This window comes from Lepidochelys kempii, chromosome 10 (genome assembly GCF_965140265.1).
Source record: "Lepidochelys kempii isolate rLepKem1 chromosome 10, rLepKem1.hap2, whole genome shotgun sequence".
In the NCBI taxonomy this organism is placed as follows: domain Eukaryota; kingdom Metazoa; phylum Chordata; order Testudines; family Cheloniidae; genus Lepidochelys; species Lepidochelys kempii.
In genome coordinates, this window is record NC_133265.1 from 409,273 (window position 1) to 421,135 (window position 11,863).

Here is an 11,863-nt window from a genome sequence, read left to right on the forward strand (position 1 = left end):
GATAAATGCCCTGGGCACAGTATGCAATAGAAAAGCCAATTAGTAGAACTTTGCGCTGCTGCTGATCCTTTGACAGAGAAGCAAAGATTCTTCCTGCAGGCTGGCCTGATAGATATGTGGGAGTAAAAACTGAGGTTTAGAGATACGAACCAACCCCACGGCTTTAAAAATGCAGTTACTGGGGCTAAGATCCTCAAGCTGAACATGAATTCATGGATAAATATGTTGAGTGCTCTCAAGTCAAGAAAGGTGGTAAAACCCTTGTCATCTCTGGGATAAAAAATTAATGGAAATCGAATCCCAACGTATTGAGAAACCTATTCTATTGATCCAAACTGCAAAAGGATGAAAACACCTTTTACTGATCCTGTGGGATGGACAGGAAAGTTGGTGGTTTGGAGGCACGGAGTGATACCGTACTGGAGAAACTATCAACTCCACGTCACCTCAAAGACGAACAGTGGTCTCCAAATAGGGAAGTGGGAGTTGAGGAAAAAAACCAACCAATAATTGGTTCAGGTATCAACTTCACCTTTAAACATTCTGTTTGGAAAAGAAAGAGGGCCATGAGGTCATAGATGATGATCTGTGCTTCTTCCTACAGGATCTGAATGTCTGCTTACTGAAATAAGAAGGCTGAGATAACTTCTGGTATTTGAATGGTGCTTTTCTTTTGAAGGGCTGTTGATAAAGAGCCTGGGATCTCAACATTGACTTAGAATTCTTTAATTTCTCCTGTGTCTCATCTGTGCAGACACTAAAGAGATCTAGGCCACTTCAAATGGGTTATCTTGCACCTTTTATGGACAAACCAGAATACTTTAGACAGCCAGCTCATCTGTTGGTCTGCAGTCACTACTGTCCCCAAGTGGCTGTGCCTGAGGCATCACAAGCAGATTTTAATGAATACTTCTGCTTTTTATAAATCAGGCATCAAGTCTTCCACCCACTTCCTTAAGCTCCTCAGGAAGATGATTCAATAAAAGGGGATCTTGTCTTCAGAATATTACAGTCCAACCTCGATATGATGGACACCAATCTTACAAACAATCAGTTATACAAATATCCTTCATCAGGGGTTTGGGAAAATCACATAACAAAAGTGAAGAAGAAAAAATTGACCTTTATTTCTCATCCAATATCTTCAATGCACTGGAAATAAATTTGCACTAGTTTGAAGAAGAAGAAAGTGATGCAGGGCACCATACTGCAACTTATGCATTCTACCTCCTGTAATTTTGAAATGTTCAGTTTCATGAACTTTTTGATTTTATGAACTCCTCTGTCTCCAACTGGTTAGTAAAATAGGGGTTCACTATAGTCATATAGAGCCAGCAGAGGTGACAAAGGAATCTGATGTCTGGTGCAGAAGATCCATCTTCCCAGGGTGGTTTTTCACTATGATTCATCTATTGCTTGGGGTCGTTTTATACAATTTTCCAACCGCCAGTTTTTCATTTGTTGCAGAAAAGAAAAGCAAGCCTTTCAGGAGAGATTTAGTGTAATCCATCTGCCTTCTAACAAGCTGTCATGATTGAGACTAGTGCTACTTGTAAATCCTTGTCCAATGTCCATAAAGCCTTCGCTGATGACTAAGAACATAAGAATGGCCATACTGGGTCAGACCAAAGATCCATCCATCCCAGCATCCTGTATACCGACAGTGGCCAATGCCAGGTGCCCCAGAGGGAGTGAACTTAACAGGTAATGATCAAGTGATCTCTCTTCTGCCATCCATCTCCACCCTCTGACAAACAGAGGCTAGGGACACCATTCCTTACCCATCCTGGATAATAGCATTAATGGACTTAACCTCCATGAATTTATCCAGTTCTCTTTTAAACTCTGTTATAGTCCTAGCCTTCACACCTCCTCAGGCAAGGAGTTCCACAGGTTGACTATGCACTGAGTGAAGAAGAACTTAGAATCATAGAATCATAGAATATCAGGGTTGGAAGGGACCCCAGAAGGTCATCTAGTCCAACCCCCTGCTCAAAGCAGGACCAATTCCCAGTTAAATCATCCCAGCCAGGGCTTTGTCAAGCCTGACCTTAAAAACCTCTGAGGAAGGAGATTCTACCACCTCCCTAGGTAACGCATTCCAGTGTTTCACCACCCTCTTAGTGAAAAAGTTTTTCCTAATATCCAATCTAAACCTCCCCCACTGCAACTTGAGACCATTACTCCTCGTTCTGTCATCTGCTACCATTGAGAACAGTCTAGAGCCATCCTCTTTGGAACCCCCTTTCAGGTAGTTGAAAGCAGCTATCAAATCCCCCCTCATTCTTCTCTTCTGCAGGCTAAACAATCCCAGCTCCCTCAGCCTCTCCTCATAAGTCATGTGTTCCAGTCCCCTAATCATTTTTGTTGCCCTTCGCTGGACTCTCTCCAATTTATCCACATCCTTCTTGAAGTGTGGGGCCCAAAACTGGACACAGTACTCCAGATGAGGCCTCACCAATGTCGAATAGAGGGGAACGATCACGTCCCTCGATCTGCTCGCTATGCCCCTACTTATACATCCCAAAATGCCATTGGCCTTCTTGGCAACAAGGGCACACTGCTGACTCATATCCAGCTTCTCGTCCACTGTCACCCCTAGGTCCTTTTCCGCAGAACTGCTGCCTAGCCATTCGGTCCCTAGTCTGTAGCTGTGCATTGGGTTCTTCCGTCCTAAGTGCAGGACCCTGCACTTATCCTTATTGAACCTCATCAGATTCCTTTTGGCCCAATCTTCCAATTGGTCTAGGTCCTTCTGTATCCTATCCCTCCCCTCCAGCGTATCTACCACTCCTCCCAGTTTAGTATCATCCGCAAATTTGCTGAGAGTGCAATCCACACCATCCTCCAGATCATTTATGAAGATATTGAATAAAACCGGCCCCAGGACCGACCCCTGGGGCACTCCACTTGATACCGGCTGCCAACTAGACATGGAGCCATTGATCACTACCCGTTGAGCCCGACAATTTAGCCAGCTTTCTACCCACCTTATGGTGCATTCATCCAGCCCATACTTCCTTAACTTGCTGACAAGAATACTATGGGAGACCGTGTCAAAAGCTTTGCTAAAGTCAAGAAACAATACATCCACTGCTTTCCCTTCATCCACAGAACCAGTAATCTCATCATAAAAGGCGATTAGATTAGTCAGGCATGACCTTCCCTTGGTGAATCCATGCTGGCTGTTCCTGATCACTTTCCTCTCATGCAAGTGCTTCAGGATTGATTCTTTGAGGACCTGCTCCATGATTTTTCCAGGGACTGAGGTGAGGCTGACTGGCCTGTAGTTCCCAGGATCTTCCTTCTTCCCTTTTTTAAAGATTGGCACTACATTAGCCTTTTTCCAGTCATCCGGGACTTCCCCGGTTCGCCACGAGTTTTCAAAGATAATGGCCAGTGGCTCTGCAATCACAGCCGCCAATTCCTTCAGCACTCTCGGATGCAACTCGTCCGGCCCCATGGACTTGTGCACGTCCAGCTTTTCTAAATAGTCCCTAACCGCCTCTATCTCCACAGAGGGCTGGCCATCTCTTCCGCATTTTGTGATGCCCAGCGCAGCAGTCTGGGAGCTGACCTTGTTAGTGAAAACAGAGGCAAAAAAAGCATTGAGTACATTAGCTTTTTCCACATCCTCTGTCACTAGGTTGCCTCCCTCATTCAGTAAGGGGCCCACACATTCCTTGGCTTTCTTCTTGTTGCCAACATACCTGAAGAAACCCTTCTTGTTACTCTTGACATCTCTGGCTAGCTGCAGCTCCAGGTGCGATTTGGCCCTCCTGATAACATTCCTACATGCCTGAGCAATATTTTTATACTCTTCCCTGGTCATATGTCCAACCTTCCACTTCTTGTAAGCTTCTTTTTTATGTTTAAGATCCGCTAGGATTTCACCATTAAGCCAAGTTGGTCGCCTGCCATATTTACTATTCTTTCGACTCATCGGGATGGTTTGTCCCTGTAACCTCAACAGGGATTCCTTGAAATACAGCCAGCTCTCCTGGACTCCTTTCCCCTTCAAGTTAGTCCCCCAGGGGATCCTGGCCATCCGTTCCCTGAGGGAGTCGAAGTCTGCTTTCCTGAAGTCCAGGGTCCGTATCCGTAACTTCCTTTTATTTGTTTTAAACCTGCTACCCATTAATTTAATTTGGTGGCCCCTAGTTCTTATATTATGGGAACAAGTAAATAACTTTTCCTTATTCACTTTCTCCACACCACTCATGATTTTATAGACCTCTATCATATCCCCACTTAGTCTCCTCTTTTCCCAGCTGAAAAGTCCTAGCCTCTTTAATCTCTCCTCACATGGGACCCGTTCCAAACCCCTAATCATTTTAGTTGCCCTTTTCTGAACCTTTTCTAATGCCAGTATATCTTTTTTGAAATAAGGGGACCACATCTGTACGCAGTATTCAAGATGTGGGCGTACCATGGATTTATATAAGGACAATAAGATATTCTCTGTCTTATTCTCTATCCCTTTTTTAATGATTCGTAACATCCCGTTTGCTTTTTTGACTGCCGCTGCACACTGCATGGATGTCTTCAGAGAACTATCCATGATGACCCCAAGATCTTTCTCCTGATTAGTTGTAGCTAACTTAGCCCCCATCATATTGTTTGTATAGTTGGGGGTATTTTTTCCAGCGTGCATTACTTTACATTTATCCACATGAAATTTCATTTGCCATTTTGTTGCCCAGTCACTTAGTTTTGTAAGATCTTTTTGAAGTTCTTCACAGTCTGCTTTGGTCTTAACTATCTTGAGCAGTTTAGTATCATCTGCAAACTTTGCCACCTCACTGTTTACCCCTTTCTCCAGATCATTTATGAATAAGTTTAATAGGATTGGTCCTAGGACTGACCCTCGGGGAACACCACTAATAAACCCTCTCCATTCTGAAAATTTACCATTTATTCCTACCCTTTGTTCCCTGTCATTTAACCAGTTCTCAATCCATGAAATCTTCCCTCTTATCCCATAACAACTTAATTTATATAAGAGCCTGTGATGAGGGGCCTTGTCAAAGACTTTCTGGAAATCTAAGTACACTATGTCCACTGGATCCCCCTTGTCCACATATTTGTTGACCCCCCGCAAAGAACTCTAATAGATTGGTAAGACATGATCTCCCTTTACAGAAACCACGTTGACACACAACAATTTATGCTCTTCTATGTGTCTAACAATTTTATTCTTTACTATTGTTTCAACTAATTTGCCCAGTACTGACGTTAGACTTACCGGTCTGTAATTGCCAGAATCACCTCTAGAGCCCTTCTTAAATATTGGCCTTACATTAGCTATCTTCCAGTCATTGGGTGCAGTAGCTGATTTAAAGGACAGGTTACAAACCATAGTTAATAGTTCTGCAATTTCACATTGGAGTTCTTTCAGAACTCTTGGGTGAATGCTGTCTGGTCCCGGTGACTTGTTCCTGTTAAGTTTCTCAATTAATTTCAAAACCTCCTCTACTGTCACTTCAATCGGTGACAATTCCTCATATTTGTCACTTACAACAGACGGCTCAGGTTTGGGAATCTCCCTAACATCCTCAGCCGTGAAGACGGAAGCAAAGAATTCATTTAGTTTCTCCACGATTACTTTATCGTCTTTAAGTGCTCCTTTTGTATCTCGATAATCCAGGGGCCCCACTGGTTGTTTAGCACTGCAGCCACAGACTTCAGCCACTCTGACTAATAAATTCAGTTCCAAGATGCCAACTAATCTACAAGTCTTTTCTTGACATCTGGAAGCATCAAACTGAGTGCATTCACAACTCTAGTGAGCAAGTCTGGGAAGGATTTAGCTTTTCCAGGGTGACATCAATGATGTGTGTTACCACATCCTCTGGGGAAAAAGAGGAGTTGTTTGGATTGTAGCTTATAGCCTCTTCCTCAGGAACATGCTCTTAATTACCTGAGAATTTGGAATCAACTTCTAAGGGGCAGATGTGCTTTGATAGGCTTAGAAACTGATCTCACTGGGGTTAGTACAATATGGTGGGGAAACACTAAGAACTTGCCTCTTAGATTGCAGACCCCGAGGCTGTGTTGCCCAGGAAGAACAACATGGATACCACTCTGAAACTTGCCCAGGAAGGTTAGTTGGCTATAGAGGACAGGTGCTGAAAGGACAAAGTGGATATCAATGGTTCCCATTAAGAATACAAAGAAGGTGGAGCTTGAAACCCTGACAAAAAGGGTTATACGAAAGTAATCTGTGTTGAAGGGGAACAAAGGAAGGCATAGTTTTAGGAGTAGTGAACTGAGGACCCTCCAGAGCCTACAACTCTGTAGCATTCAGAGGGGAATTCTGTGCTCCAGGGGGATTGTAGTGGGGCAGCTGCCCCACTCCTGGAGAACAGGGATTGAAAGCAGCCAAACTAGGCTGATTGGGGAAGCAGCCACGGCTGTGGCCAGCTCAATTAGGGCCCATCTGGCCCTGACAAGAGGGCTGTGGGGCCAGGAGATGGAGGAGTCTCACTCTAGCCCTAGAGGGAGAAGGGCTAGCTGCCTGAGATGAAGGTAGCTGAACTGGAGCAGTGCTGGGGAGTTCCAGCATGGTAAAACCCCAGGCTGCAGGCCATGTTGAAGGCCTACAGAGGTACTGGGGCTACAGAGGTCCAGCCTGGGGATAGGCAGAGGCAGCTGGTCCAACTCCCTTGCAAATGATGAGTGGCCATTATAGACTGCAGTCCACTCCAGTGAAAGGGGGCTAGATGATGCCTGTCAGTAGCCACTGAGGCAAGGTGGGTTTAGAGGGTTGGGGATTCCCCTGGGAGGGAAAACCCAGAGTAATGGGGTACTGCTGGGAGCAGAACCCCGAGGTAAAGAGGCACCGGGGTCTGGGAGGGACACGGGCACTAGTAGCAGGTGAGACACCAGCCTGCAGAGGATGCTCCGTACGCTGGAAAAGAGCTAATTCCCAGATGACCTGCAGGAGGCACCGCACCGGTGAGTCATCACTTCACTACAGGGATCCTCAGCATGGGGAAGCGGGGGAGAGATCATATTGGTCTTGGGTTCGGCTAACCTGGAGATGGATCCAGACATGGAGAGAGCAAAATAGAGTCCTCCAGTTGTATTAATGGCCTCCTTGTTTGGAAAGGATATGGACTGTTTATGCAGCAGGAGACCAAAGACACAACTAAGTTTAATAAAATGGTAATAATGGCTGCCTTTAACTACTTGCATATCAACTGGTTAAATATCAGCCCATGTAACCAACTCTTCACTGCATAAAAATGTATATACGTAAAATACTAACTTTAGCTATCACTGTAGAAAAAACTATTTGCTCTCAATCACTCTATTGGTAGTACTGAAAAGACATTTCTGACCAACTGGAAGCAGATGAATCAGAAGATGTGCTGCCTCACTGTTGAGAAGGTACATGGGCCCATCCTTCTGACACACACATATAAACTGTTCCAAAGTAAGATGAAATCCACCCCCACCCACAGTCACAGATTCCAAGGTAAGAAGGGATGACTGTGACCATCTAGTCTGATCTCCTGTATGACACAGGCCATAGAATTTCCCCAAAATAATTCCTAGACCAGATCTTTTACAAAAACATCCAATCCTGATTTTAAAATTGCCAGTGATGGAGAATCCACTGTGACCCTTGGTAAACTGTTTCAGTAATTACTCTCACCATTAAAAATTTACACCTTATTTCCCATCTGAATTTGTCTAGCTTCAAGTTTCAGCTACTGGATTATGCTATACCTTTTGTCTGCTAGATTGAAGAGCCCATTACTAAATATTTGTTCCCCATGTAAATACTTATAGATTTGTAGAGACTTATAATCAATTTCCATAGATTTCTGGGCTGTGGTGCTATCTACAAGCATATCCTAAGAGCAGAATCTTTTCAAAGATGGATTTTCACTACTGTAATTTTCCCCATATTTCCCGTCCTTTACTAAAAATGTTCATCCCTTACATATGTACAAAATACTCTAAATTTTTCTGATTTTGAGAATGTCATATTTGAGTGTACAATTTAATGCTAAGTACAAGATAACTAATGTCTATTTTACGTGCATTTTACAAACTGCCCAGTCACTGCAAAAGGCCTGCCAGACCTACATTCTCATCTTCAATTTCAGCCTGACTTCAACCTTCTAGTTGAGTCACTACTAGTGAGTTACTCCTGGGAGAATTCTGTGCCAAAAAGCAAAACAAAAAATAAATTCTGTACACAGTATTTTCAAATTCTGCAAAATTCTGCCTATTTTATTTGTCAAAATAACACAATACAAATCACACCAGTTTCAATTATTTTTGGTCATTTATTTCAAAATACCTGTCAGTAAGTATATCTGTAACCATACAGAAAACAAAAAAGATTCAGGCAATGTTTTTTGACAAATAGATTCCTTACGAGGCATATTAATAATTCATTTAAAGTACAATACATAACTGTATTTCCCACATCCCTGAGAAGCAATGCAAAGACTTGGGGGAGTCAGGGGTAACAGAGGAGCTGAGGGAGAGGGAAGTAATTGCTAGGAAGCAGCCTGAGTGTGAACTTGGATGGTGTTGGTAAAAGTGGGATGGGATGGGAGAAGTGTGGAACAGGGTTTTTTGGACGGGAAATTGTTAGGAAGCTTCCCCCATGCAGACCCTGGCTGACTCTTAGCTTTTCTCATTCAGTCAGGCATCCCCTCCCCCATCCCCATGTAACCCTGCACCTCCACTCCCATTCAGCTCCTTCCCCAGTCTGTCCTCCCCCACTAGCCCTTACGAGCCCCATCTGAGCCCCCAGCAGCACCACAAAATGTCTGTCTCCCGACCTGCGCGTAACAATCGCTGTGAAGAAGGCAGGCTCTTTCTCTACCCCAAAAGCTGCTGCTGCTCTGTTCTATCACCATAGTGCCCTCTGGTGGACAAAAGGCAGAACTGCAGCAACTTTCCAGCCCAAGTTATTTTCTGCTGAGGCTGCTCTGTCCATAGAATATCAGGGTTGGAAGGGACCTCAGGAGGTCATCTAGTCCAACCCCCTGCTCAAAGCAGGACCAATCCCCAATTTTTGCCCCAGATCCCTTTATGGCCCCTTCAAGGATTGAACTCATAACCCTGGGTTTAGCAGGCCAATGCTCAAACCACTGATCTATCCCTTCCCCCTTTTCTAGCGCCTTAGCACTCTCTGGTGGGCAAAAGACAGGACTGAAGCAACTTTCCGGCAGAAGCTTTTTTTGTACGCAAAAAATTAAAAATGTCTGGCTCATTAATTATGCACGTGCGCAGTGGTGCAGAATTCCCCCAGGAATGGTGAGTGGTACCAACATATACAGCAATGAGATAACACGTGTTTGTTATTAGAGATTAACACACCGACGTCTGATAGCCTGTGCTCTTACATAATAGTTTGATTAGCAGCACTCTGTCATCTTGTTATGAACTACACACCAATTACTAATTTGCATCATTTCAGGCAAAGAAATGGTTTAAACATCACCACAACAGATTCATAAGCATACTCTCCACTCTATCAAAGTCGTTAATGAAAATACTGAACAGTGTGGACCCAAGAGAAACGTATATCCCCCAGTTTGACAGAAAGCCATTGATATCTACTCCTTGGAAATAGCCTTTGAACCAGTTATGCACCTATCTTATAATATTTCCATCTAAATTTAATTTCCCTAATTTGTTTATGAGACTGTCATATGGGACAGGGTCAAATGCCTTACTAAAGACTGTATATGTCCTATTTATTGCTTCCTCTCCATGCACTAGGTCAGTTAATTTATCAAAGAAGAAAATAAGCTTCGTTTGACATTATTTGTTCTTGATAAATCCATGTTGACTACTACTCATCTCCTTATTACCCTTTAGGTTACAATAAACTGATTGTCCCAGTATCTTTCTGGGTATCAAAGTTAAGCTGATGTGTCTATAATTACCCAGTTCTGGTTTTCCCCCTTTTTGAAGTTATCTACTATGTTTGCCGTTCTCCGGCCCTCTGGTACCTCACCCTTCCTCCATTAGCTCCCAAAGACAATTGCTAAAAGTTCAGAGATTGCTTTGGCTAGTTTCTTAAGTACTCAAAGGTGAATTTCATCTGGCTCTGTCAATTTACATACATTTAACTTATCTAAATATTCTTTAAACTTGTTCTTTCCCTATTTTTCTCCTAATATACTTATACAACCTCTTCTTGCCTTTTTTTCCCCTTACTCATTCAGTGCCTTAGCCTTTTGGATTTTGCCTCCAATACGCTTTTCTTTTCTTCTGTATTTAATGTAATCTTTTGTATAGCAATGGCGTCACTCAGTTTCAGAATTCACAAATTGTAAACTATGGGATCACGACAATGCAAAATTGACCTGACAGGATTTAAATAAAACATCTATGCACCATGACAAATAAAAGCTTACTCAATAAATAAAAGTGACCTAGAAATTCACACAGACCTTGTGCTCCTTTTAAGAGATTTGTAGGGCACTTCAAATGGTCATGGGTGTGATACAAGAACCAAACACCAATTAACTATATGGGTAGTCTGTAGGAATTGGCCTGTTCCAGCCCCCACGATCAACTTGATCAACTGAACAGCTTCATAACAGTAGATTCATATTACATAATCTTAAAGGACTCCTTGGATTATGGTACTGCAAACACCTCTGAATGTTCTATTACCATTTTTAAGACTAACAAAGAAAAGGGGGGGGGAAAAAAGAAAATAAATGTATATCTGTTCCCACGAAATGAAACTTCACACTTCCTTCTAACCTATATGGGATTCTCTTCAATTTAAAGTATTATACAGCAAAGAAAAAAAAAGGAGTTTTGTCCCCCATTGTTAATTTACTCTTAGGATACTAAAGGCTCGGTTGGTAAATTACAAAGCAAAATTAACACAGAGCTTCTCTGAATACAACTAGTAAATACCCCTAAAAAAGCCTGGCATGTTTCTAGGTTGCCAGGGTTATCCCCAGCCCTGCCTACCCCTCCTGGCCCACACCCCCTAGACACCTTTACCTCAGATTTCCCGTGTTCAAAGCCTGCGGTTTCTCCTTAGAGGATTTTAATTGGGGTCGTGAGACAGAGAGAACAGAGATGGCTCAGAGCGCTAGCACAGGGAAGCGTGCGGATGTCCTGGGAGACAAGGGGGGACCATTCTCTCCCCTGACTGGACTCCAGGGCAGGCTGGGATCTTAGGTGCCGCTCTCGCCCTGGGCCCAGGACGCGGTGGTAGTGGTAAAAAGAAGACGTGGGCCGGATTCCCCGCAGCACAAGCAGGTCCCAGCCCCCTTTGGCTCGTCTAGGGAGGGGCCCTGGCCTAACCCTACCCGGATGCGGCTGGAAGCAGAGCCCGTGCGGCGAGAAGAGAGGGACCTCCACGGCCCGCGCGGGTTGGCCCAGATCACGGGGGTCCCTGCGTCGGCCTCACCTTGTCCGAGTCCAGGTCGGGGTCGGCTTGGCAGAGGCGGAAGAGGAAGGACTTGGGGTCCCTGCAGAGCGTCTGCCGGGTGGTGAGGAAGCAGGTGCCCCCCACGTTCAGCCGGACCCATTTACCTGGGACCCCACTGGGGGAGGCCCCCGAGCTGCAGCGGCGGCAGGGCCCGCCGGTCCCCGCCAGCCCAAGGACGCCCATGGAGGGAACCGGGAACTCGCAGTGATTCTCCGCCGCCATCCTCACGCCAGCGCCGGAAAGGTCCAACCCGGATATCGGTCGCCCGACGCCCTCCCGCGCGCACCCTCCTACCGGAAGTGCCCGTCGCAATACCGATCCCCCAGGCCCTTCCTGCCGGAAGCGGTCCGGCCGATACCAATCCCCATGCCCCGGCCTTTGCGGGACCCACGACGCCGCAGCTGGACGTGCACAACCCCGAGACTCACCGTTCCC

The 11,863-nt window shown here is 44.8% G+C and overlaps 1 protein-coding gene across 2 annotated transcripts in view; it reads right to left on the reverse strand.

The window, feature by feature from the left end:
* The window catches only part of LOC140918024 (BTB/POZ domain-containing protein KCTD5), a 68,386-nt gene extending 56,686 nt beyond the window's left edge, over window positions 1-11,700 (reverse strand). Inside the window, exon 1 of one of the 2 annotated variants that reach the window (XM_073361566.1) lies at window positions 11,408-11,700. In XM_073361566.1, the coding sequence (XP_073217667.1) occupies window positions 11,408-11,650 (243 nt within the window). In that variant the 5' untranslated portion in view covers window positions 11,651-11,700. The remainder of the gene's footprint in view (window positions 1-11,407) is intronic. The other variant, XM_073361567.1, reaches the window with a different exon arrangement.
* Between the last annotated feature and the right edge of the window lie 163 nt (window positions 11,701-11,863).